This window comes from Spea bombifrons, chromosome 13 (genome assembly GCF_027358695.1).
Source record: "Spea bombifrons isolate aSpeBom1 chromosome 13, aSpeBom1.2.pri, whole genome shotgun sequence".
Classification (NCBI taxonomy): Eukaryota; Metazoa; Chordata; class Amphibia; order Anura; family Pelobatidae; genus Spea; species Spea bombifrons.
Window position 1 is genome coordinate 15,983,733 of NC_071099.1, and position 27,570 is coordinate 16,011,302.

General features: G+C 45.4%; 1 protein-coding gene across 3 annotated transcripts; it reads right to left on the reverse strand.

Moving 5' to 3' along the window:
* Positions 1 to 1,032: 1,032 nt before the first annotated feature.
* GPATCH8 (G-patch domain containing 8) lies at positions 1,033 to 27,134 on the reverse strand. Of its 3 annotated transcripts, XM_053452724.1 has the most exons (9): positions 20,315 to 20,389; positions 14,811 to 14,828; positions 12,545 to 12,617; positions 9,963 to 10,007; positions 6,550 to 6,617; positions 6,196 to 6,282; positions 5,937 to 6,080; positions 5,671 to 5,801; positions 1,033 to 5,242 (listed from the first exon to the last, which is right to left on the reverse strand). In XM_053452724.1, the coding sequence occupies exons 5-9, from the start codon at positions 6,574 to 6,576 to the stop codon at positions 1,654 to 1,656; spliced, it is 3,978 nt and encodes a 1,325-aa protein (XP_053308699.1). In that variant the 5' UTR covers positions 6,577 to 6,617; positions 9,963 to 10,007; positions 12,545 to 12,617; positions 14,811 to 14,828; positions 20,315 to 20,389; the 3' UTR covers positions 1,033 to 1,653. The 3 variants fall into 3 exon arrangements, with proteins under 3 accessions (XP_053308699.1, XP_053308697.1, XP_053308698.1); XM_053452722.1 differs by lacking the exons at positions 9,963 to 10,007; positions 14,811 to 14,828 and adding an exon at positions 27,013 to 27,134; XM_053452723.1 differs by lacking the exon at positions 9,963 to 10,007.
* Between the last annotated feature and the right edge of the window lie 436 nt (positions 27,135 to 27,570).

Below are 27,570 nucleotides of genomic sequence, written 5' to 3' on the forward strand. Positions count from 1 at the left end.
CAGCCGTAGCTTGGAATGTACAATTCTACAATTACAGGGGATAACGTCTCTACCCCAAGCTAACTTTTTAACCCAGCAGATAAACCTATTTGAAGGTATCTAGATTGAAATGGTCATATTATACATAGGTCATTTTAATCTTTAAACTCTGCTCTATCCAGCGTTGGCAGTCGAAGCAGCCAACTTGAGTTCCTTTTCCCTGTATCTGCATCATGTATCTCCCTGTAGGTTATGCTTGTAGAAGAGACCCCCCCATTGCCTCATGCATTCAGCCTCTACAACAAATAATTAACATTAAATAGCACCCCATTAAATGCACTTGATGGCGGAAATGTTCGTTTAGGTCACTGATTGGTTGAGGCAGACTTTGTTAGAGTGAGGTGTAGAAAACTTTGCGTAGAATAGTATTTTACGGTTTAATGAAATCAGTTTTTGACATCTGAATGTTTGCTCGCTCTAAGCATACCCAGTGCCTATTCTACTGCCTTGTAGTAAATGCTAGAATATCAGGTAGGGATCTGCCCAATAAAGCGCTAAAGCAATCCCGTACATTGTAAGAGATGGGAAGCACGTAACTTGGAGAAATCCAGGTCTGCAGATAAAATCAAGATTAATGGAACATTAAGAAATAAAACATTTCTTCAGGTCTATTATGCAGTGAAACACATTTAATGCCCAAAGAATTTTGTTACTCAGGACTTCTACTTAAAATTATCTCTCTATCGCCTTCTGCCAGCATTAAGCGTAAGACGGCCTTCTTCACAGGGAATTACACTTCCTGAAGAACCTCGAATTGCAGATGATTTAACAAAAATCAATCCCCTCCATGTCACAATGCAGTATACGATATTACAATTTTGTCTCAGAGGAAGCCAGGTTTTTTTTTTTTTTTTTTTTTTTAAACACAAAGCATTTGTTCTTTTATTAGTCTTTCTTACAATATTACATGTTTTCTTTTGCAATCCTCAAAATGTAGTTTATTACTTTTGTACATTTGTATCATACATAAAAATTTCAACAAAAAAAATGGAATTTGATAAAATATACATGCCACAGCAGCAGATTTTTTTTTTTTTTTTTGCAAACTAGCTGAAAACTATAAAGTTTTGCATTTCAGAAGTACATTATAGTACAACTACAGCAAGGAAAAACAAATATACAGAGTGCAGATGCAGTGGGGTGTCCCTTCCCACCATAACGTCCTCCAACATGTTTCGGTCTGTTGACATCTTTCTGTTGCAGGGGGGCAGTGGAGGAGGGGGGGTAACGGGCAGGGTGTTTAATTTTTGCGCAGACAACATTCTAGGGCATTTTCAGTGGTGTGCGTGTGTACATAAAAAGAAAAAAGGGGGCCACTTTAAATTTGCCATGTTAAAAGACCTCCTGATTAGAGGGCTCTGTCTGAAACCCAGGTCCTAGTGTCAAAAATAGTTCTTCCCTTAAAATATAAAGAAAAAACTGGTGCAGATGAAGTTTGTTTCTTAGTAGGACTAGAAGGTCAGAAATATCCTACAGTGTCTTCTCATTCTGGAAGAGTGTCTGTAAAAATACTCGTCACTCGGTTTTGTGAATGGAAACCAGGTGCACCTGGGCAGACTTCAATGCCCATCTGTCTGGTAAGCTTTCCAGGGGAAGGGTGATGATATTGAGTTCTCATGTTCCATGGCTCGGTGGGTGTTGTAGGTCCTGGCCTGAGAATATAGGGTGAAGCAGGGGGTGTAGGTGCAGTGCTGTAGCTGCTGCAGCACTGGCTGGCCTAGGAGCAAGCAATGTTGGATAAAGTGCATGCGGGACATGGTGAAGGGTGAGAGGCCCTGTATGATGGAGGGCGGAAGCTGGGATAATGTGGATTGGGTGGCTAGCGAGGAAGGCTGCAGGATGGGCAGGGATGAGGGAGTGAGTAAGGTGAGACAGGGAGATGGGAGCCAAGTGTGGTTGGTGGAATTGGTGCATCTGAGCTAAAGGTTGCGGGTGAGGTTGGATACCAATAGCTGCTGCGGCAGCAGCATGCTGTAGTATGGCATGCTGGACGGTGGTGATAGATGTGGCTGATGCAGGAGGTGGGGCTTGCTGGATGTGAATCTGCTGCAGGGCTGGCGTGGCAGGTTGTATAGATTGGGGGACAGCTCCAGCAGGAAAACTTTTTACCTGCTTTGCCATTAGTTGCTGCTGAATATGTTGCTGGGCTGCCTGCTGTAACTTGCTGTACTTCTCCATCTCCTCTGGGGTGAAGGTGATAGGCTGACTCTCTAAAGGAGCCAAAGATCCATCATCCTCCTCTTCCTCATCGTCCTCTTCTTCCTCTTCTCCTTCTGCCCGGACAGCACCTGGATCTACTGGTGTGAGTGGTGTGTAGGTTGTTGGGTGTAAGAACTCACCATCAGCTGGAGGGGGTATAAGTGCCCCATGTGGTGGGAAGGGCAAACTTCCATTACCCAGAGGATGTGACCCAGGCCCCTCAGCAATCCCTGGGAGAGAGGGCTGAAAGCAAGTGGGGCCTTCCGGAGCAATCTGTTGTGCAGGAGTTTCAGAAGGTTCTGATATCACAGTGTCATCTTCATGTGATGCTTTTGATTCCTGCTCCTGTTGCACATCCACCGTCTCCAGCACCTGTCCTGCCTCGTTCTCTGCTTTACATGGCCCTCCAACTTTACTCGCAGCTAGCAGTTTTCCAATCATGGGCAGCTGAGACTTGGTGCCAAGAACAGGGGGTAGTTTGGGGCCAAAGTATCCCTGAGGTGGGTCTTTTACTTTCCCTCCAGCCTTGCTATTACTACTGCAGTCAACTCCGGTTCCACCTGCTTTTTCCAACCTCCTTGACTGAATTTTTTCCAGTAACTGCTTGGCTGTTAAGGAACACCTGCCTACATCGATATCAGTGTTCCTGCGTGAAGTAATAGAGGCACTGGAACCTCTTGGCTCAGAACCCCGACTCCCTTCTCTTCTGCTGCCTGAGCGAGTGTAATGAGGGGACTGTGAACGGTAGATTTTGGAACGGTTAAAATCCCGTCTGCTACCTCTGCGGCTGTCCACACTATCTCGCCCATGAGATCCCTTCCCAGAACGGCTGCGAGCACTCGTACTTCGGTCCCTGCTGTAGCTCCTGCTACGCTTCCAACTGTGACCCGTTAGGCTGCGGCTCCTTCGCTTGCTGCGACTGCGGCTGCTACTGCTTGATCTCCCTCGACCCCGGCTCCTACTACCTCTGGATCGGCTTCTACTTCTAGACCTGCTCCGGCTGTAATCGGAAGACGAATATTTGTGTCTTGTGGAATGGCTCTTTGAGGCTCCAGAGTCAGAGTCTGAACCAGGTGATCGCTTGGATCTCCTCCTTGATCTACTACTATAATCACTGTAGTCACTATCTGAATAACTTCGGTTGCGGCTATAACTACTTTGGTCAGAAGAGCCACCAGAACTTGAGGAGTAGGATCGCCGCCTCTTTCCTGATCGTGACCGGCTTCTGGAGTGATCAGTGGTAGAATCATAGTCATCACTATATCGTGACGTTGATTTCTTTCTGCTTGGGGACCCGTCATCCTCACTGTCATAGTCTCGGCTACTTTGCCGGCTCCTGGCTTTGGTAGGTGTGCGTCTATGTGAAACGGAGGAAGAAGATGGAGCAGCTGGTGAGGGGTGTAATGGTGCTGGCTTGGGTTCTACTTTGGGCTTCTTGTTCTCAGGCTCTTTGGAGGTAGATATCTCCTGTTTAGGGTTTTTATTACCTGAAGCTCCAGTCTCCTCTTTGCTCAATGACATCTTCTGTGTAGAGTCTCTGATACGGGCTCCCCCTGCAGTAGATATTCCAGATTCCATCTCTTCAACTTTCATAGCTTTGGAAGCACTTTTAGATTTCTTGTGCTTATTATGCTTCTTCCTTTTTTTGGACTTCTGTCCCTCCTCCTCTTCTCCATCTTTGTGTTTTCGCTTCCGCTTGCTGCTTTTCTTGTGCTTTTTTTTCTTCTTATGCTTGCGTGCCTTTCCAGCTATTTCTCCTTTATTCTCCTCTTCAGGGGTTTCAGGCTTGCTGTCTCCAGTAAGGGCACTGCAAGCTTTGGGCTGGATCCCACATGTATGCATCACTTCTTTCTTTACACCAGTGTAATCAATGGGTTTAGATGGCTCAGGACCAGATACGCTGTCCTTACTAGGCCCCTGGTTGTCCTTTGGTTTATCAACAACCTTGCCTTTTGCATCTTTGTTCCGAGAAAGCTTGAAGTCAAAATATAAAGGGTTGCAGCTGTAGGAGACAGATGGCTCAGCCTGTGTAAATATCAAGAGCTCAGAGGGCCACTGCAAAACTGTGCTCTCGTCCTTGCTCAGCACTTGAAAAAAAGGTCCCGTTGCATTTTTCGGCCCCTCTGATTGCTCCTTACCAGGTATGGCTGGTTCCTTTTTAGGTTCTCCACTTGAAGCAGCAACTGGTTTGTCTTCATCTGCAGCGGTGGCCTTTATCTCTGTTTTAGGAACCCTTGGAGAGGCACTTTTTTCCTTCGATTGGGATCCTCCTGCTTTGTTCTCAACAACTGTCACTTTCTCTACTTTATTTTCGGTTGCTCTTCCACTTTTGGTCTTGCTCGGTGCAGTTTGTTTTTTCTCTTCTTTTGGAGGCTGATTTTCTGTCTGAGTCTGCTCTGTAGACCTCATGAAGAGCAAGAACTGGAAGTTTGGCTTGACCTTACAGTGGGCAGGTGGCATGTAGTGATAATACTCTGGCTCCCCTGCCTGCCCCCCTCTTTCTTCACGCTTCATCTTTTTCAGTTTGGATAAAGTGCTTGCCAGGGAGGCGCCATTGTCTCCTTGATTTTCCTCCTCCTCCGCCTTGCTGTCACTTCCTGTACTGTTCTCTCCCTCAACAGCCTTGAATGTGTTAACAAGTTCAGCTGGGGCTTTATCCTCCTCCTTTTCCTCCTCCGCAGACCCCACCTCCTCACCAACATCTTTAAATACAGCAGCCGAAGACTCTAACTTTAGCGGAGTCTTTTTGGCGAAGGAAAATGAAAAACCCACCTTCTGAAGGGATGGGGCATTAGCTGAGCTTTTAAAGCCAAAGCTAATTGCTGGGGCAATAGGTGGAGTGGGGACAGAGGTGGAAGGTTGAGGAATCCTATCTTCCGTTACAGATTTGGGACTGTCTTGGGCTACAGAACTGAAACCACTGGGTGTATCTTCATCTTCGAAGCCTTCTTCATCCACAGCAATGGTGGTAGCTTTGAACATTGGTCCACTGCCAGGAGCACTGCTGCAAGATGGAGAGAGAGAAAGGTAATACATAGAAGACAACTGGGATAATTGATGCTACAAGTCTCTACGAGGTGCTCCAAAGTGTTCTTTCAACAAATGACTGTATTTGCATAAACTGCGTTACTAAAAACCTGAAAGGTCCTCAGCAAATAAGACATGTTGTGGAAGATGTTACTTTCAACTCTGCAAACTGTTGGGTAAGGACATCTAACTTGGGAACCATCTCCAGGATTACCTTATACACTCTTGTGATAGAAAGCATAACAAACTTGAAAGATTGTGTGCTACGGACTCCATCGACAAGAGCAAAGTGTAAATTGTTCAGCAAAACCAGAGAAGGAAAACCAAGCTATTATATAGTTTTATCTTGAAATAAATTTAGCAAAAAAAAAAAAAATCCAGACGTATATCCTACTGGCTCCTCACTTTTCTGCTTGTTTCCTCTGTTCTGCAAGTTCAAGCAGACGACGCATGGCTTTCTCCTGCTTTCGCTCATCCTTCCGAGAACGGGAGGACACATTACGGGCAAACTCTCTTTGCTTCAGGTCCTTCAGCCGCTGCAAAATTAAACCAAAAACATATGATCAGTGTGGGCAATATTTCGACTGGCTCTTTGCCATTAAAATCCGATTTCATCAAGTACTCTGGAGAAGAGTTCCTTTTAAAGGTTGTTGCTTTGCGAGCCGGCCCACCTGTTTGTGCGCGTGGTCATACGAGTTGATGTGGTTGTCAAACTCTTGATGTTTCTGATACTGCTTGTCACACAGCTCACAGTAGAAATTTGCCCGTAGCTCCTCCAACGCTTTGGCGATGGCCTTCTCTTTGTCCACAAATTCCTACAAAAGATGTGGCAGGCACGGATATTTATACTGTTGGGTTTCGCCGTACCTCAGAATATCTAAAGATACTTCAAGACGCCAAGATTTTGTCATGACCTAGAAGATAATTCACCTTATATTTTTGTCTCAGCTCCTCCGTGTCTTCTTTTTCCACTTCTAAAACACGTCGACGTTCCGTAGCATCTTCTGCATAATCCAACTAACAAGGAAGCAAAGGAAAAACGTACTGTTTCAAATAAAGATCGATAACAAACAGATGGAATTCAAGCACTTCTCCACAATGTACTGTGAAAGGGGCTAAGATAAGTTTCCAAGGTTCCAAACAGTGCTATGCATTATTCCTGGAGATATCAGAGCTCATTTACAATTCTTTAAAGACATGACCAGTTCCTGTCCTATATGTGGACATATAACAGAAGTTCAATGACGAATTTTGGGCTTCCAGCGCACAGGTTTAATGACCTACCTCCATCTCCATGCGTCCCATTCCCATGACGTCATATTTGACCACAATTGGGATCGGATCTGTTCTACCTGCAAGACGAACACAGAGTGTTGGTGGTTAAGTTTCTGAAATCGAGTCCCAGTAAGATGTTACACGGTGAGCTTGGGTGGTTAGAAAATCTTGCCTTGGAGTGCAGAGACCAGAAAGCTACAGTGGAACAAACAGGAGTCATTCTCACAGCTTAGACCAAATGGCACATACGTCCAAGACCCACAGTATCCTTTGTGGGTGGCACCTCCCTCTCTAAAAACCAAAGTCTACCACTGGGATTTACATTAACTCCATTGGGGACCCAAAATGCTTAATGCACTGTAAGCTTTCTGCCAGGTAAGTCCCTGATATAGACACACTAAAATCATAAAATTGTAAATACATCTAAGTGTACAAATGTACAGACCAGAATATGTATATGATTACTGTAGTACATGGACAATGAGGCCTTTTCAGGGTTCAATGTAATTTGAATATCTGACTGCAGTGCATATCATCCTTTAAGGTTCCCCTCCTCAACTCTAGATGAACTCATGGCATGGTCAGTAAGCTGTGAAAAAGACTGGATGCAAATAAAGAATTGACTCAACTAAAAATCGAACTAGAGGCAGATTATAATTTTCACATTTGGAACGTTTCGAAGAGTATCCGAAATCCACTCAGAACCAGCCAAAAGCATGGGATGGGGGGATGGGTAAAGTAAGGAAGGAGCAGACAAGCATTACATTACTACAGCCGATTCGCTAGACTGGTGCAGAATCCATTGTTTATTACATGGCAATGAGGCACCCGGATTTAAAGCTTGGGGAGGGAAACTTACCTGTGACGCGCTTTGAATTGAAAAGTGGCAAGTGTTTTTTTTTTCCCTTATGTGTGTCGGACACACCTGGATATTATCCCATTGGGCTCAGCCTTCTACACAAATCATTAAAGCCCCAGAATTATTTAGCAGCATGCAAAAAAAACTGCCGCTATTGCCGCAAATGTGTCATGGAATGAGCCCAGACGTTGCTAGGGAATCCCTCCTGACTTTCACTCTACTCCCTGCCACCTTTGAGACTGTTCACTAATCCTGTGTGGCCCTGTTTGTGTTGTCAGCACGGTAGCCAGCTTGATAGGGACGGGTGCCAAACTATGCAGCAGACCGACTACAAAACAAGATTATTAATAGTAAGATGGGACTCAAAGGCCAGGATGATGTCTCGAGCATCACTACTTGTGTTGCGCTTAAACAAAAATAGCAAAGCGAGAGTGGGCTACAAATGGAAAAACCGCCCTGGAAGTGCCGATTTGTAGGAATTTTTGACTTGTGCAAATTAACCAAAACTATTTGGACATTTTTCGTTTCGTTTTTGGACAAATTTTGTTTTGTGCCCTTTCAGTATGGAGGGCTTTTTCGATTCGGAAACGAATTTGTTGTCACTCAACCTCATTCATGTTCTCCCACACTCTCCTTCAATGTCTCCCTCCCTTCTCTGCCAACTGCTTCCGTGGAGACGTATTCGCACAAAAAGAAGGGTTTCTGCAACTCTTTTTTTCTGCTAACCTGTCTGCATTATTCTGGCCTCTCTGAGAATTTCCGCAAAAGGGAGGAGCCATGAGGACAGCTCTACTCTGTTCCTCCAATCAGGGGAGAGGGTGTGTCAGGAGGCTCCGCCCTTTGCGGAAGTGTTCTGGGCGGACTGTCTCACGGAGAAGTGGACAAAGAAAGAAGAAAACGGGGAGGAGTGGACAAAGTAAGAAGACAGAAGAACAAGAAGAGGCAAGAGGAGAAGCAGAACTGCAGGAATGAAGACCGGAACCCTGAATTGGTGGAGAAGGTAGGGAGATATTGAGAAAGAAGGTGAGCCCGAGAGCATGAGACAGTGAGTGAAAAAAAAACCGAAATGCAAATGAAAATTCGGAGCTCTCGCCTTCGTTTTCATTTGTTTCGCTGGGACCCCTTTTTGTTTTTGTACAGATTCGACAAATTTCGTTAAAATTCGTACAAATCCGAATGTATGAATTTCCCATTTATTTATTTTGCATAAAAGGAAACACTAGGATTACATTTTATTAATTAATAATTAAGGGTAAGAAATAACATTTTTATTTCTAAACCACGTCAAACTTTTTTTGCCTTTAAAAAAAAAAGGTAACGGGTTGAGAGCTGTACAATGAAAGTCAGAAGCATTTACAAAAACGATCACATCCCTTTAGCCATAACGATTAACAGCCTAAAAAGCCAATTAAAGGCATTCTGCTGTGTCGTTATTGCAAAGGGTTTTGATATCGGCAGATCTGAAATACAATAGTTCTGGGGCTTCCGCTGGACACAGAACGCTCTTGAATGCCTAGTGTACGAGCAGGAAACGTATAGGTAACAAGCAAAACACTGCTCTCCAAAGCCCAATGGCATAATAATATTAGCTGTGGCCAGGCTGGGAGGAAAAGGACTGAAGGTGGGATAAAGTTCTAAAAACGGTGTTTGACGCAAGATCGCTTTTAGATGGCCATAGCAGGCTTTTAGAGGACATGTCAGGGACATCAAATATTTGGAGACATTAAAGTGGACCCGTCGCAAACACGCTTAGTTATTTTAAATGCACTCTATTTCAGATTAGTGCCATTAGAGACTTCACTTACAGGTGACTTTAGGCAGACAAATTCCGCTTTCGTGAAACGGCTGAGGCATTAAAATTGTGTGACAACGTTAAGATTTTAGATCTAGAAAATTGACACGCGGTATATGCGACGGGCCCACTTTAACACAGCGTGTACGCTTCAGGAAAAAATGCCAAACCTCTGATGAGCAGCCATTGGAACAAAAAAGACTTGGATGGGTAACTGTGTACCCGACTGCCATTTTAATTTAATTGCTGACAATTTGGGATTTTTCATCCTTACTAGATTAGCTTCTATTACAAAACCTGCTTTCCAACACTTTCGGTCCTTTTCCCCCCCCTAACGGGAAGCCACGTCCTGCAACTTATTATTCCCCAGTTACGGCAAATCCAAATATTCAAATCACTTTGTGCAAACAGCAACAGAACAGATTAAAAAAACATTTGACCGGTGTTAGAATTTTCCCCTGATTCATTTATCATTTTGATATCTCAGAGGGCTTTGGCTAAACGCTGAGAAGACTGGAACGTAGGGGAGAGGTAAAGGACAGATCAGGAAAGGGAAGGGCAGGCTGCACTTATATGGAAACAAACAGAAATGCCACCCTCAACATGTCCCATTTAATGGACGAGGATCAGACAATGTGTGCATGGAGATAGAGGAGGAAAAGACGGTCCAAGCATTATATGAACGCTACGACAGAACAGAGAGAGAAGGAAGCCTAACATTGGTGCACTGATGACAAGAGGTAGTCAGTCTGAACAGAAAATTTAAATTACCACGGCTAAGTTTACCATCACCACAACAAGTCCCGGGGTATTATGCTGTAAAAAAGAAACACGGTTGGTTAGGTAGCGATCACGAGGTGTAGGGTGGGAGGTGGCGAGCAGGAACAGGCTTCTGCGGGGAAGGGTAGGAGATTGGGTTGGCTTTGGTCAGCTCTCATGCTGAACAAAGGGAGAGGAAAGAAGGGGAGGTTGAGATGGAGAACAAAGGATAGATGTCAAAGAACTTAATCCTGAAGACAGAAGTGTATCCCGGTCAAGAACATATGGCTACGCTGGACTCTCACCTCGTCTGAAATGAATCTCACTTGCGACTAGAGAACACTCGAAAGAACTTAAACCCATCCAGAATCCAAGTTCTTCAGAGTGACAGAGCAGTAAAATTAAGACAGACTGACTTACGCAAATAAATAAAAGGGGGGACATCACAAATAGCTGGACTTCTCTCTCTAAATTGTACAAGGATTCTGCTCTGAAATTTTAAGCAAAAACAAACTTTTAAAGATTATTTCGGTATCTATGGCATTGGCCTATTAGTGCCTGCTTTTGTGTAGGCAACACTTGAAAAGCTATAACTGAAGCAAAATTTTATTAACAGAGGTAAAGGCAATTCTCTCAAAAAAATTAAACTATTTTTTTTTTTTTATAGTATGAAGGCATAAATAAAAATTATTAATATTTCAATTTAGAAGTGCCTATTTTTTATATTTTTATTTTAAGTGCTGCTCATACATGTTTATGCACTTTTGGCATCTGATGGCAGATCAAACATTTTAATTGTAATGTTAAGTTTATATTTTGATTATTGTAATCTGTTTATTGTAGTTTATGCATATTGTATGTACGTAGAAACATTTCACAGACGTCTAAGGGCAAATATTTGAGGAAAAATTTAAGAAACAGGATTTATGGTAAATAGTATTTATTTCTGTTCAAATAGTGCCTTTCCCTTATAATAAGTATAATTAATTCATAAATCTTAAATATAAATGATCTAATTCTGTATTCCTTAAAATATACAGGGTCAAGTATGAAAAAAAGTCAAAGATTCCACAGATAGCTTTATATATAATCACATAAAATAAATTTTAATTTTTGTATGGATTTAAGGCAACATTTTATGGTGCTAAGTGGGCTAGATTTCATTGATATATTTCTATTTAGCTCCATTTGAACTAGTGTTAGTTGTGTCCAAAGTGCTCATATGACTAACATGACATTAAACCCTACCAGTTTCCCCTACCTCACGTAGTTTTACATCTGGTAACATCTGATGGGCCAAGATAGAAGGTAATACGACTCCAGGAGGAGATACCGAGAAGCTCCAAGTACCCAGTTTGAAGTGTTGAGTTACTTTTGGCTCATGAATATTAGACGCTGGTCAGACCCCCGGGGCCGTATCATGTCTTGACAGTCAAGGCAGAAGGTTTGTTTCCCTAACCGCTCAGCAGAGACGTGAGGGTCACCTGACAATCACTTTGAAAGACAGGAATGTAGACATGTCAGGCTACATCTTTAGAAAGGCACATTTAATTGCCTTCTCGCTTGGGGGTGGGGGTCAACCAAACCTATATCTGTAACCAGCAGAATTTAGAATATTAAGAGATTACACATGGTTGTAACACTCTTTGCATAAACTGTTTTTGCAGTGTGATTAACCCATCTACAACATATTAATTTTTTTTGGAATAATGGAATTTTGAATAACCAAACCGAATCCATTTTTACAATTAAAAAATGGGCTGAATTTATCTGATATGATATCGCGGTCAGGCTTGACACATAGCGACCAAGATTCAGCTAGGAACAAAATTGCTGAAGAAAACTAATTGCCTGAGATGATGCAAAGTTGGGCGATAAGATTCTGTGGGTGCGGAGTATACCCGTCAGCATCCCGTAACAGCTGACCAAATTAAACACATACTGGAACTTCTCAAATCTTACCATTGAACCAGTTGGTTGCCGACTTGGGATGTTCTAGGAAGCTCTAAAGAATAGCTACCGGTGGAAGTATCTTTAGTATCTCTCCTTGCAAGGTTCAGATCTCATAGAAAGTACAAACCCATCGATGGTACACTTCCTTCTAAAGTTCTCTGTTTGGTACGGACATTATAACCCCAATCATCTACCCCTAGCTCAGATTTAGAGTCTGTAGATTATATGCCACATGTGTGAAGAACACGCAGATTTAAATAGGTCTACACATAGGCGGAGGTTTTTAAGTTATAAAAAAAAGATGGCAGCCACTGACATACAGGACCCACGTCTCTAGAGGCTATATCCACCGCGGAATGAAGGCGGAAAACAAAAGGGTCCAATATCCTCCTTTGAGGGATATTACATATATCTCAAAAACAAGTACAGTTGGCATAAGATGAGCCAGAAAATGTCTCCTACATGTACAGACGAGACTCCATTTGCCTTTCTTCAACAGATTCTTTGGAGTTGTAAAAGGTTCAGGGGAAGGAGAGAGTAAACAGCGTGGTGGGAACGGGGAAAGGGATCGGTAGCACATAAAAACATGAAATTACACCCCAAAAAGGAAATGAAGAGTTAACGTTTGGCATCTAACTTACCCTGTGACGTTTTCCCCAGGCCCTGGCCAAGTTTCCAGCCATGCTTCTGCAGTAAGCGGTGTCCGATGTTATCCTGACGGATAGGGGAGGAAAGGAGGGGGAAAAAAAGAAAACACGAAAATATTCCGGTAATAAAATTTGCCCACCCACCCCCTGCCATTAATTCTTCACCAGTGTCTGAATTTGTGAGAGAGGACAACCATGCAAAAATAAAACAACGATAATTACGAGGAATTACTAAAGAACAAAAAGCTAGTGTATGGTGACATAAAACTGTGCTCCCTCAAGTACATACTGAGCAAAGGAGATGGAATTAGTTCTCAAAAAGTTTATTCCAATTGGGTGCAAGTAATTTGCAGCAACGAATAATAAATTAAATAAAAGTAAGTGGTATTTGGTGGAAATGTACGTGGTTAGGAGTTCAACAGTAAACTAGAAAACACAGACAGTAGGACTGACAGCAAACACCTATCCATCACCTAGACCGCAAACAATGTGCCGCCCCCAACGGAATCAGAGAGCTGATGGCAGGGACTTTGTGGGGTCAGATTCAGGTAACTTGAAACAAACTAACCATGTTCTGATCTTGTGGGTTTGTGTAATACCCCCATACTGCACTCGGAGGTGGTATCTACAGTTAAGGAGTATTTGTACGGGTCCTAGATGGAAAATATCGATCTCATGCACATGGTGGTGCCTTGATGACCAAGAGTGGATGGAGAACCTTCTTTGGGGATATTATGCATATGGACAAGCTTTGATAAGCTACTTAATGTTTGTTCTGTGGCCTTCCAGCCAACATCTGCCATTTTGCTCTCTTTAATTCTGTATGGGGTGACACGCAAGAGCTTCCAAAGGAAATGTCAAACAATTTGGTTTTGGGGAAAACCAGAAGCCAAAACAGAAGCAAGACCCCAGCAGATACAGATTGGCTTCCAACTAACTCTTGATTAGGTCTTATTTCCATCGTACGTAACTATACAGCATGCAGCAAAGATGTTACTTTATTTTTTTTAGGAAGAAACCGTCATTGTTAGTGCTGTCTGGACAGAGTAACCATGGAAGGGAGATAAATCAGGGATACGCCTGTGCTTTTGAGGGTTATGAATTGGAGTGATGAACGATTGCATAGCCTCTAATGCAAAAAGGAAGAGACAGGACTAGGACAGGGTTAACAGCCAAAGATGTTCAAGTGCAAGAGACAAAAGCAAAAACAGAGGCAGAAGGGTGAGGACCCCAGCAGAGTGTCTCATCTTCCCTTTAAACATATTTCATTGTTACGTCTCCATCCTGGTTATCGGGACGATGTTGGGTTGATCTTTTATGGATGGGTGGGTAACATAAGGAGGGCAGGTAACACAAGACGGGGCAGCAAGAGAGCTTCCAGGGACACTAAAACATCCATAGGTGTCTGGCACTAGCTCTCCTTTCAATAATTGATAGAGGTTCTAGTAGTGAATGGGTTAAGCAGCATACAATTAATTAGAGGCCATATATGCAGAGGCAGCATATTACACAGAGACAGTGTTCTCCGGGACTGGTGTAGGGGAGGAACTACATGAATTAGAGAACAATGGAGAGAAGCAGGGGCTGGCTGCGTGACTCATACTGCAGGGGGGAGCACAGAACGGGGGCTTGTTCTGCATTCCTGCGCACTGCAGACTAACGGAGGAATAGGAAAGCGTGGCTGCCTGCCCACTAATGACAGCCTCAGAGTGACAATTCAACCCTTTCAAATGACTACAGAAATAGCCTAACACCGCCACGGACAGCTGAAATAACCAGTTACAGTAACACTTCCATGTGATAGGAGGCGTGAGGGTATCTTGACAGCTTCTAGAGCCCCTAGAAACACGGACGTGCTATACTCCAATATGGCATGGGCTCTGACAGCGCTGTGCGAGTTAAAGTCAAGCTTATACCTTATTTTATCCCAAATCTGTACACTTGCCCCTAATCACTTGGCCACAGTTCTCATTTGATAATTCATATGTAAGGCCCGTGACAATAAGACTCCTTTACTACTCCTTTACTACTACGATTACTAATGCAAGAGGGGATCTTAGTAAATGCTCTTGAGGAGGTGGCCCAGTGGTAGAGGGGGAGGAGGGACAGTCAGACAGCATAGAAGAGGGGAGGCACTCTGCTGTGGTAGGGTGGAGGGGAAAGGTCACTATGAGTGTTCTACCAGAGGTTAAAAAAGACAGACAAAATGGGGGAAGCATTGCTAGTTTCCAAAAGATAATAGTGGAGCGGAAATACGAACCTGGCTTTAAAAACAGGGCTGTCAAAAGGAACAATTAAATGTAACACAGTAAGAAACACAGATTTGTTTTTTTTTATTTATGTATTTTATAATGTATTTTTGTTGCATTGTCACCAAGCCACTGCTTGCAAGTTAAGGCTTTAAAACAGAGAAGTGAAAGCGGGGAGGTGGAATGGAAAGGCTTAAACAAAATCAAATATATAGGAGGGCAGGGGGAGACAGAGGAGAGACTGTTTACAAGGAAGAGTGACAGGGGAGAAAGGAGTTAAAAGAAAGGAGGATGGGGGGGAGTGATGGATGGGCAGACTTCTGCGTCGCTTAGAGCCAGTCAAGAGCGGTGCCTGCTGGGAAAAAGTCATCCAGCCTCAGCATCCTTCTCTAGCATATGAAAAGCCCTACTACTCTCTCACCCAACACACGCATACATATTTAATATTAAAAGGAACAGAGTCACCAGGGGACTAGTAATGAGGTCACCGGCCCCGGGAATAATGCAGAAAACACGAAGATGAGAAGACAAAGTGCTGAGGTAGACGTCGCTTAAGGAACAGCAGAGATAGAGAGGGACCAGTTTAGTATCTCGGAGGCGAGGAATCGTATTGTAGATTAGGGCACAATGGTAAGCGTGCGAAGAGGGTGTGAAGAGTGTATCCGTATCGTTCAAAACTAGTCATTTAGAGACTTGAAAGATTTTCCATCAATTAGGGAGAACGTGACCACAAGTCTCGACCAACTGTATATTTTTGGTTGACCAATTACTTACAAGCCCTTATGGGGTGAGCTGCGCTATACGGTCACGTCAGGTGCATTGAACTTATTGCATGATGTATCGGTGGAACGTCCCTGACGATTGTTATACATTTAGAGAAAGCGGTTCTGACATATTACTCCAACAGCAGCTCCGAGCAGATCCAATAGGAACTCTGGAGAAATGTGATGCATTATTATGTATTTGTTATATGGACAGAAATTGGAAAGCAAACATGATATAAAACATATGAATGTGTGTGATGTTACTAAATGAATAGACGTTAGCGAGGCTGAGAATTGTGTATGCGTTGAGACATCGCTAGGACAGCAGAAAGTGTCGGAGATGATATGACAGCTGAAAGGGACGAAGGGGTCGGTCATACAGCAGACACGGGATGGAAGTGAAGTGACAGCTGTAGACATGTTATGGAGTCACCAAACAGAAAGGGCTACAGTGCTGGACAGAGGTTTACAGACAGCTGTGTAGAAGTACTTGGGCTTAAAGCAGATTGCTTGCCAACAGATGTCATTTCAGACAAAAAAGTCCCAAAACATCACAAACTCTCTAGAGAGCCTTTATTTTGGCTTTTACAAGGTCTGTACCCCACCTCCAACACGCACACACCCTACAAAGCTCTTGAGCGGGCAATAAGTTCGGCTGAGTTTGCTCCGTAACAAGAACTGAATGCTCACGGTGGGCTCCTCATGCATATTGCAGGGCTGAGAGACCCAGACAAGCCCCTCCAAAATACAATCATACCCTGCAGCTCACTACAAAGTTAACACCACCAAGGCCGGGCATTGAGGAAGAAGTAGGGTTGAGCTAGGCTGACGGGTGTCCAACTTGGCGCCGGTCACCTTCTCACTGTGGGCCGACGGAGGGTCACCACCGGGCCCAGACAGTCCCCGAGTCTACAGATCCTGCTGACTGCATTCAGCAAAGCAAAATATGCTGACCTGCTTGTCTCATGCTGTGGCAGCAATATACTCATTTATGTCTCTGTTCTGTAAAGCAGAGCCCTCTTGGGAATCTAAATGTGGAGAGATTATTACAAATAAAAATTCAGTCTGCCTGGAGGTTCTAAAGCTCTGGTTTTCTTCAGCATCTCAAAGAAAATAAGAAAAAAATCAACGTGCCATCTGTCCGTGTTGCTATTTAAAGGGACAGAAAAGCCTCAAGCAAGCACTCCATTTTCTAGCACAGGGCTAATCTCTGAAACCGATCCTTCACGGTTCAAACAGTTGCCCAACTGAATTACTCGGTTTAAATTAAATTCTGTAATGATCGAGCCCAACGGAAACTACGAAGGGCCTATCAGGCATTTTTATTCTCTTCCCTAGCAGTTATCACAGAGAATGGAGAGCTTCCGTATTACGAGGCTTTGCTGTAACTATAAATTTAACCATTTAGAATTATGACTTATTGTCATAGGAAGGGAGCTGTAATCAGACTGTCCCAACATAACACGCTGGGTGACCGGCACACAACGCAAGTAGGCACAATCGATATAAAATGACATATTTAAAGGTTAGGAGTGGGCTGAGAAACAAGACAGCCCGTTACCAGCTTCCCGTCATGCGCATCCTCGCCCTATAACTGGAGACGACTCCTAGGACCTGTAGACTCCGGCAACAGTACAGCCATAGCCCAAAACCACAACCTTCCCCACAGGTACTGCTGCAGAGGCCAGCTAACACCCCTGCAGACAGGCCTCGCGTGTTTAAATACCGTATTGGCTCGGATATAGGCCGCCCCCGTATATAGGCCGCACCCTAAAAGTTTGGTGCTTTTTTAAAGAAAAAGTTTTTTTTCTTTAAAAAAGCACCAAAAAAAACATGCTGCCACTGTCCTCCCCCCCGAGATATGCTGCCACTGTCCTCCCTCCCCGAGATATGCTACCACTGTCCTCCCCCCCGAGATACGCTGCCACTGTCCTCCCTCCCCGAGATATGCTGCCACTGTCCTCCCTCCCCGAGATATGCTGCCACTGTCCTCCCTCCCCGCGATACGCTGCCACTGTCCTCCCTCCCCGAGATCCGCTGCCCTCCCTCCCCGAGATCCGCTGCCACTGTCCTCCCTCCCCGCGATACGCTGCCGCTGTCCTCCCTCCCCGCGATCCGCTGCCGCTGTCCTCCCTCCCCGCGATCCGCTGCCCTCCCTCCCCGAGATCCGCTGCCCTCCCTCCCCGAGATCCGCTGCCCTCCCTCCCCGAGATCCGCTGCCGCTGTCCTCCCTCCCCGCGATACGCTGCCGCTGTCCTCCCTCCCCGCGATACGCTGCCGCTGTCCTCCCTCCCCGCGATACGCTGCCGCTGTCCTCCTCTGCCCCCCCTCCTCGACTTACCGGAGCAGACTCCCGGGTGTCTTCAGGGCCGGCGAGGGACATCTACGCAATACGCGTATGGTTACCGGAAGTTGCATTTGCGTATTGCGTAAATGTCTCCCGCCGGCCCCGCAAGACACCCGGGAGTCTGCTCCGGTAAGTCGGGGGTGGGCAGAGGTAAAACGCTTAGATAACCTCCCGTGCCGGCACCCCCCCCCCCCCCCCCCGTGGGAAGTGCTGGCAGGGGAGGCTGTCTGAGCGTCTCGGGGAGAAGGATGCAGGTCCCCTGCACCGCTGCGGGGGATCTGTATCTTAACCCCGCTGCCTGCCCGGCGGCAGAGCCTGCCCGGCGCTAGAGCCCGAATATAGGCCGCACCCCCACTTTAAAAACTTAAAGTGGGGGAAAAAAGTGCGGCCTATATTCGAGCCAATACGGTACCAGCGTCTACGTGCTGCAGAGGCTCCGAGCAGCGTCGTCCAGCATGCGCCTGCTGGCAGCCGCTCTCTCTCTTCTCAAATAATAAAATAAGTCACAAGCTCTGCTAAACACGGCTTAGAACCTTGGGTGGAAAAGCTTGAAACAGCCATGGCGAGATCTCCTGTGTCTGAAATACACGACAAACCAGGGCGGGAACGTATTCCGCATGGAATATCTTAAAGCACCGACAAGTGGAGCTGCCAAGAACCTGCAGGGTTCTACAGGGCTGTACCCTGCAACACCCTACCCGGTCTTCATCCACTTCCTGATAAAGCCCTTGAGTGAAGATCAAGCAGGAACCGAGAGTCGAGTCACCCTAATGTACTTAAAACTTTAGATTTAGAGGCGTATGCATTTTTTGCAACACCAAATATATCTGCAGTGGGAAAGAAACGGCACCTGTGCTTATACTGTCGTCCTACTGCACAAGGCGCTCCAACAAAAGACTAAACCCAAATTACTATGAAGCCCCAGCGGTTATTCTAACGAATCAAACCTTACTCCTGCAGGCCCTTTATTGCCGGGGTAAGAAAATTCTAATATTTGTGTTACATTCCAAAGGGATTATTCATTAGCTTGCGTTTGCAGAAAAACTGCAGTTTGAACGCAACAACTTCACTGAGCATTATCACATGCCAACGGCAAGCAGAGAAGAATCGGCCCTCTTGTGGATGTCCTCTTGCTGCATGATCTATGCATCATGCAGGGCAAGCTCAGTTCCTGCAGAAGAAACTTTGGTGCGGGGCCCTCATATCGCATAATAGAAGTTTATTGACACCAGGGTCCTCCTGCACATGGACTCCTATGGACTCTTCCACATGGACGTGCTTTGAGCTTATGTGAAACATCACAGGTGGCTTCCAAGAAGCTTCTGCTTATTCCCTAACGGGGGAACTTTCTGCAAAACAGACCAGCAGCGGGTGCTCTCCTCTGCAGCATTACCTTGTGCAAACTCAGCTAGCAACATGCCAGCACATAGCAGAGAAGGGGATATAATATACACACAGAAAAATAGATACGTGGTGATCACTGGACCAGAACATAAAAGGAGTAGAGCAATAAGGAGGAGGAGAAAAGTCCTAGACTATTACTACCATCTCTGCCGGGAAGAGCAGCAACAACAACGTATTGCTGCACCCTCCAGCAGCACAAAGGTTGAAGGAAAAAAAATAAAGAAAAGTATATATATGAATACATATATATATGAAATAAAAGGAAATAAAAAAGCAGAGCGTGCAATACAAACCAGGTCATGAGCAGCTTAGCTAATATTGGGATCAACTGCTGTGGAAGAGAAAGGCCAGATAGGGCCAAAGTTGTGTAAAGTTCTGTATACCATCTACACACGGACACACACACACACAAACACGACACAGACCTATCTCTCTTGGCAAAGTGCTGCACATTGCTCCTTCGCTGTTTATACAAAGGCGTGGGAGGTTTCCCTTCTGAACGCCATTGATATAGGATTATGGGTGAAACAAGTGGCACTCGACGCAGTCTGCGTAGTGAATAGCGAGCCAATCCATTTTCCAACGTGACATTATATTGAGTGACACATATATCCTACTGGTCTCAGCTTAAAATCTTCTACTTGAACTGAGATTGGTAAAATTTAGGCTGTACTTACCAGCTAAGGATCAATGTGCATTTCACTGGTCTTACCATCTAGAAGTAAATATGGATCTCAACCAAACCTAATTTGAAAAAAAGCCACCTAACCGCTAACGTAGCTTAAGCTTCATTATCCTACCAATCAGGCCAAAACGTAAAGGTGTCCCTTACAGAAGATACTGCGGTGACTGAGCATGTGGCAAAGCAAAGAGAAACCACCATTCTTTGCTCTAAGAAGGACTCGCTCTTCTTCTAAAACGCTAATCTTTTGTGAGCAATTAAAAAAAAGAAAGAAAAAGAACACAAGATAAAAGCCCATCCCAGAATGCATCCTCTTACCGATTCAATTGGCTTGTCCAGAGAAGCTTGTTCTATCTCCAGATGTCCATCTTCATACTGGTCAAAGTGGTTACCCTATGAACGAGGGAGAAAGAGTAACATAAGACTGTATTCTATAGGCACCGTGGGTAAGAATTGAAAGGAACCCGAGATATTCCTCATCTTTATTAAAAGAAAAAGCGCATTTGGACCTTTTAAAACCAACTACCACCACTCATCCTAAAACACATTCCAGTTTAAAGTGAAAAAATCCTTAATGGCAACACACATGATCTCGGAATCCCACTGGGTTCTGAGCGGTGAGTGTGGCTTTATATCCGGAGGACAACCAGACCTGGACATCCCATCAGAGGCTGCAGCTTTGAGTACAGAAAAGTCAACGCAAAGCATGCGGTCCTTCCTCAGCAGGTTTGCAAATCAATCTCCAAAAGCTTAGAAGCATTAAAATTAGAAACCAGAATGGAGCCCTATTAAAGGTGCTGTTCCACCAACACTGCTGAATTGAATTTTGTATCAATATACAGCATCAGAAACCTCTTAGTCCTGAGGAATACCTAAACCAGTCGTACAAATAATTTTTTGATACAGTAACGTTTGGCATATATTTACAGGAGACCGTTTGTCATGTGACACAAATAGCAAGTGCTTGTAGGCCGTAAGGACTGAAAGTCATTTCGATTTAGTATTTTATTTTACTTGTGGATTCTCTGTACAGTGGAGAGTTTTGGTCCCTTTGACCCACCAGGAACACAAAATTCATTGTTAAATCTTCAATACAAAGAGGGAAAAAAACCAGATCTGGTAAGGATTAACTGCTCAACAAACTAGAGACAGCGAAACAACGCCTTTAAAGATCTGTGTTTATTCAACGCACTCCTAAGAATGATAAACATGGAGCAGAAGATGACGTCATACGCCAGACCAACTATACCATGACCAAATATACCTGTATACTTTAGAAACAGAATTTGCCTGCAGATCAGCACCACTCAGCAGTCTAATCTGCCCATTTCTCCTGCTGTAAAGACGAAGACCTTCATCAGTGGTTGGTCTCAGGAGCCATATGCCTATCCCATTCCCACACTGTATTAGCCTCTACTACCTCTGCTGGGAGGCTGTTCCACTTATCTACCAGCCTCTCAGTAGAGTAAAACCTCATTAGCCTTTGACGCTCTAGTTTTATATTTAATTAGACTGTTGACGTGATATCCCTTCCTATTAGCAGGGCACATGAAGATCTTTTGTTTAGCAGCCAACGGTGCTGCCCCTGCACTATATTTATTCCCAGTGCTGTTTCAACTAAAGGTAAGAACAATAACCCTGTTAACGGGATCATGTTGGGGTCAAACCCTGGAAACCAAAACCCCTGTTACTACGGGTACTTGGTGGAGGACCTAAGATTGCTCCCTATGAATCATCTATTCCCTTGTTAGTGCTAAATTCGGCTTGACAGTTTTCCGCGTATATATCTGGAAAGAACACAAAAACAACAGTTGGATGATATTTTTCTCCATCCAGTGTATATTTTTTTTGCACAGAGCCTCCCACGCAGTAATTAAAAAGAGAAGATGTCTATTTTTCCGGATCGTCTCTGGCTTGAGACCCGGTGCTGGGTTCGGCTTGGAGGTGGGAGCGCCAGAAATGGAACCATCTGGAATGCGATCAGATCCCTCAGCAGCAAAGCCGCTCCAGCCCCACCGCTGCCTTTTTGAAGCTTGCTGATGTCATACTTGGATGGGAATGTATTTAGCATGTGATGTGGTGATAGTTGTGATGTGATTTCAGTAAAATGTGCCTCCAAGTTAAGACTAATAACTCGTAGAAAAGGTTCAAGATGAAAGATCACAGCAACTTGGTGAAGGAAGAAAATTGGAAGAAAAAGTGGGGACAAGCTGGTTTTCCGGGGGGACCTCCCGTAGATGTCACCCTGTGTGCCACGGCTGTACATGTCCTGCGGTAAACAGGAGCCGTGCTTGTATAATTTGGGAAAGTTGCCCTTGTAACATCGGGCAGAATGGTCTTGCCCCCTCTACTTCCAATTCAAAAACAGAAGCCCCCTCACCCCAGAAGCAAATCAACAAGGAGGAGACAACCAGTAAACCCAGTTCTGGTCATGGGTACATCGTGGAGCCGACACTAAAGGAGGAAAGGGTGTGGATGGATTTCAACATCATTATTTATAACCAACACAGCGATATACACAGAGGGCCTCTACTAAATCCAAACCACCCCATTTCACACCAAATATACAACATCCCGGCCGTCAACTTCTAGCATAACTTAACTAAACGCACATGTAGCTTATGTTTGCCAAATCTGTGCAATTCCTTTGGGGAAGATTAGTTTAAGAAGGTGGCAGCGTTATCAGATCAGCTCCTGTCCTTAGCTTCTCCTCCCTGACCTTTACAAAGGCTTTCCGGACACGTCAACAGACAGCAGCGGAAGATAACGTGAAATAAACGGGGAGAAATAATCAGGCAGATCCGAACAACAAGAATGCATAATTATCAGGCTTATATATATTTTCATTTCTAAGCGACTGTTTTAGGGAAGAATTCGGTTTTCTATAATACATATACACACACACACACATTATATAATATAAAATATATATATATATATATATACACACGCACACACAGCATACTATCCCACACAGCTCCCCTTACGAAGACTACAAAGCGCGGCTGCAGAACAGCAGAGGAGCCGAGTTTTCGCTTTTCGCGCAGTTCTGCGGGAGGGTGAAAGATGATTTATGGCGGCGCTCGCTAACGCCGCAGTGCCGGACTCCATTGGGAACAAGCTGTCTAGAGCTGCATGTGTGCCGGATAGCATCACGGCGTCTTAAACCAATTCAATGTTTATTTAAATAACCCCCCCACACCACTTTTTTTTTTACATACACACACTACCCGTATCAACAGCGACACAATATGACAAATGAGCTACATGCGTGTAGCTAGCTGGCGTGTCGCTATACGATAAACAATTTCTAGCAGTAAATATGGGGCATTTACACAGCATTCCTAGTTTTTATAACCCCCGGGAGAAGTTTGTATTTTTTTTTTATTATTATTTATTTTTATAAGCGTCATTTCCCGTGAGCATCAAAACCCCTTCCTGGAAATAATTTAATCAAGTAACATTTTGCCTCCCTGAGAATTTCTGGCTGGGGTGCTTCATTGACACAAATGTAGACACTACTGAAGGTGTTTTTAGAGAAAGTTTACGTTGTTTCGATGTAACTAAACCTTTAGCAGAAACAATAAACAGCGGATCTGCTACGGTTTACTAGTGCCACTTCTCTAGGTGGAACTGCACCTTTAAACAAGGAGAGCCTGGTGGAAGAGGATCTAAAAAGAAAAATGGGGCTTCTGGAAGGAGAAACGGCCGAGGCCTAAGCGTGGAAGAGACGAGCACGGTGGACAAACACGGCCCCCCAGCCGGCGTACGATTCTCAGGATCTCATTGGTATAACGGGGCCCTTCACGCGATCGCAGAGACAGAGGGCTATTTACAGAGCTCGTGTCTCACAATGATCTCTGTGTCCCCCGGGAGTCACTAGATGGCTTTATAGACGGTGGGCATATCAGGGATTTCGGGGGAGGGGGCCGGGAAAATAAGTCCGCTCTGGCAACGCCACTTTCTGGGTCACCGGCGAGACTTCCTCTAGATTCCCACAGACTATTCCGGAGAGCAGGTTTCAAATTCACTGCAGAGCATTCCGAGCGCAGGCCCATCGTACAGACCCGGCCGGGCAAAGCGCTTCTAAAATAACATCAAAAATAAACTTCTAACATTTCCTCTACGTTTATCCGCCACGTAAAAAAATCCTCAGAGTGCTAGAGGGATTCGCAACCATATTTTAAGCGAAAGAATATAAAACGCGCAACGCAAACTGCAACAGAAGCTCGACAGCAAAAGGTCATCCGTGAAGGTTAGACACCGAGAGACGAGTGGGGGGTGTGCAGCCTACAGGCAGGTTCCAGATCAGCGCAGCACTGCAAGGGTTAACAGAAGCGCTCCCAAAATAACATCAACCTTTCAGACTGGAAACAAATAGGGAAATACAAAGAGGGATTGTTCGGGAAACAAGAAAAAAATTTAGTAACGAGGCCCAGCGTCAAACAATGTATTTGGGATTACTTTGCAAGAACTTCTATATGTAAATAAATTATATTATATATTTACTGGGTTATATAGCACCATCATATTCGGCAGCGATGTACACTAATTGGCGGCATGGCGTTCACCAAGGCAGTGCAGGAGCCGGGTAAGTATTTTACATGCAGCAAAGAGGAGTTCGGCTCACCCCCCCCCAACGGCTAGGGGTGGGGAAAGGGGCAAATGTTTATGCAAGGGGGGCATCATGCAAATGTCAAGGGTGCTATAATGTGCATTATAGTGCGCATTATGGACTGAGTGTCCCTGTACTGCATTGAACACGGTGCTTAATGCATTCATGTTACCCGGCATACATGTAAAACCATCAGATAACAGATTAATATCAGCTTTAATCTGGACGGCCTCGAGGATATTCTTCTCTCTGGCATTCAGCCGCTCTCGTTTATTTACATACAACAGATTCCCTAAACTTCAAGCAAAGGCATCTATACCGCAAGCGAATGAGTTACGGCTCCGAAGGGCGCAGACTGAGGTGAAGGAATGAGCTACTACGGCCCAGCGAACGTTTACACGAGACACGCGCGCTGCCCCGCATTCACGCGCGCTGCCCCGCATTCACGCGCGCTGCCCCGCATTCACGCGCGCTGCCCCGCATTCACGCGCGCTGCCCCGCATTCACGCAAAGGGATAGAAACCAGATCTCTTCACTTGGGAACGGCCGAGAACGTTACGCTGCGCCAGTGCGTCTCCGGGACAGACCCGCTTAACTTTGCGCTGTTCTGGATTACGGCAGTTTAGAACGAGAAATCCCGAGCCGAAACCGGGTGAGTGATGAGGACATGGTGAGAACAGCTGAGGGCTCACAGAAACTTCCCCAAATAGAAGCGGCACCCGCAGCGCGAGACGCCGTTCCAGGAAGCGCACAGACGCCAGAGCCTTTCCAGCAGTGGAAAAATCCCGGCAGTCCTGCACTAATAAAGGCAAAAAATATAACAGAAGCCACATTAGTTTCGGTTCAGGGGGATCTGTACCTCTAAAAAGCGACAAAGAATCAAGAATTCAACCCAAACAAACAGTAGACGGCGTCGCTACGCGCAGGTTCATTCGGTGGTAGTAACAGCTCGCTCTGCTCTAACAGAAAACCGAAGACCAGCAGATTTACACAACGGAACTTATCAGCGACTAAAAGAAATCATTATCCAGGAACCGCCGGATCAGAGTCACCGCCGAGCCGCCCCAAAAACGGATCCTCTGTATTTAAAGAACCGACCCGGCTCCTCAGAGAGTCCAGGCCTGCTCTCCACCCGCTGAATCATGCATTATACAGGGCCGGCTCGGCCCTGCGTGCAGGAGAAACCCGTCAGCGTTGGCCCGTCATAGTGAGAGTTGAATCCGCAATTTAGCAGCAGACTCTTCCTTTAGTGAATAAGCCCCTTTTTACTTTAATGCCAGCACATTCCAAAATCTGACATCATTACAGAGTAACGTATAAGAAGTATTTTGATTTATACACGCGGCCCGATGATGTAAAGCGCGTCGGTGTTCCGGGTGATTGCAGGAACGCGGGAATAAACGCCATAAACGGAATTACTTGCAGGATGACGACATAAAGACAGCTGGAACTTATGTCATCACGAGGCAGAGCGGGACCCCTGGCATGATAGCGTTTTTTTTGACATTGCGGTTTGTTGACATTTGGAACACGTTTTGTTGTCAAAACAATAAGCAGAAAAGGAAACGCAGCTGATAAAAGCTTTTTACAGAGACGCGAAAAGGAGCAAGAAATGTATTAATGCCGGACGACGGGAGCGATCACTAAACCGGAACCGCGGAACCTTATCGATCCCGGATTGGGGGGGGGGTGATCGGGTGCCGCAACTATTGCAATAAAAACGTTGCCTGCTTTTGAAAGATTCTTCTCACAGAGAGTAAAGCGGGCCGGCTCCGCTAAACGGCTGCCCAGACAGAAACCGCACGGAAACGGGGAGCAGGAATCAAATAGGGGGAAAAACGCAGAGACATCAGAGAAAAGAGAGAGACAGGGAAAAGGGTCAGAGAGAGGGGGGTGATGAGGGCCCGAACAATAAGATACAGAGAGAGGTGCTGGGGGGGGGGTTGAGGGCAGAATGCTGGTAAACAAAAAGTAGAAAGATAGAGAAAACCATGGGGAGGGGGAGCAGGAGGGGGAATGACTGCAGTAACCGGAGAGCGGCGCCTATAAACAGAAATGTGACCCGTGATAATCAGATCAGACGGGGGCAGTGCGATCACCGGGAGGGCAGGACGCGGGGCCGGTGATCTGCGCGGTGGAGGCAGGGGGAGGATCGCGGCCGGGGTCACATGAGGTTACAGAGGGACGGTGCAGCCCTGAGATGGGCGACCCTGGAGCCGGGAAACAGAGCCTGCGAAGCACCGAGCTCACCCAGAGACGGTTTATAGACCGGAGGAGCTCGCCAAGGTCCGCAGCCGGATACACGACCTAATAAACGCCCCTACAGCGCCCCCCGTTACCACCTCTATAAACTATGACGCTGCCCGCGGCCCTAGCCCTCCGCATCCCCGGACTCCAGTACCTGGAAGTCTCGGTCCTCGTTAAACCGGGAGAATCTATCCGCCGCCATCTTGCAGCATCTGCGGGAACGAGCAGCGCGTACATAAAACCACACCCACTTGGCGACTGAACGCACCCAGAAACCCCGCCCACAATACGTTCCTACATTAACTCTGCTTACGCCCTACGTACTCGAACCGCACCGCCCACTTGCCTCCCAAATCACGCCCTTATCCCTAATAGTCCAATCCAATCCTTCATCTGATTGCTTCCCTTCCCAGCACACCAAGGAGTTTGTGGGCAAATAAAGCATAGAAGAAGCATTAACCCCTTCAGTCTCCCATCAGTGTTCTGCTAGAACAAAACAAAAACATTATCAGGTCTTTAGTCCTTAGATAATCTAACTGGAGTGCCAGAGGTTTACAAGTAATATATGGAAGCTTTACTTTACCGAGAGGGTAGTAGATAAGCGGAACTGTCTCTCGGCAGAAGTAGTAGATGGTAATACAGTAAGGGAATTTAGGCATATGGCTCGTGAATCTAAGATGAGACCGACGACTGATTAAGGTTTTGTTTATCT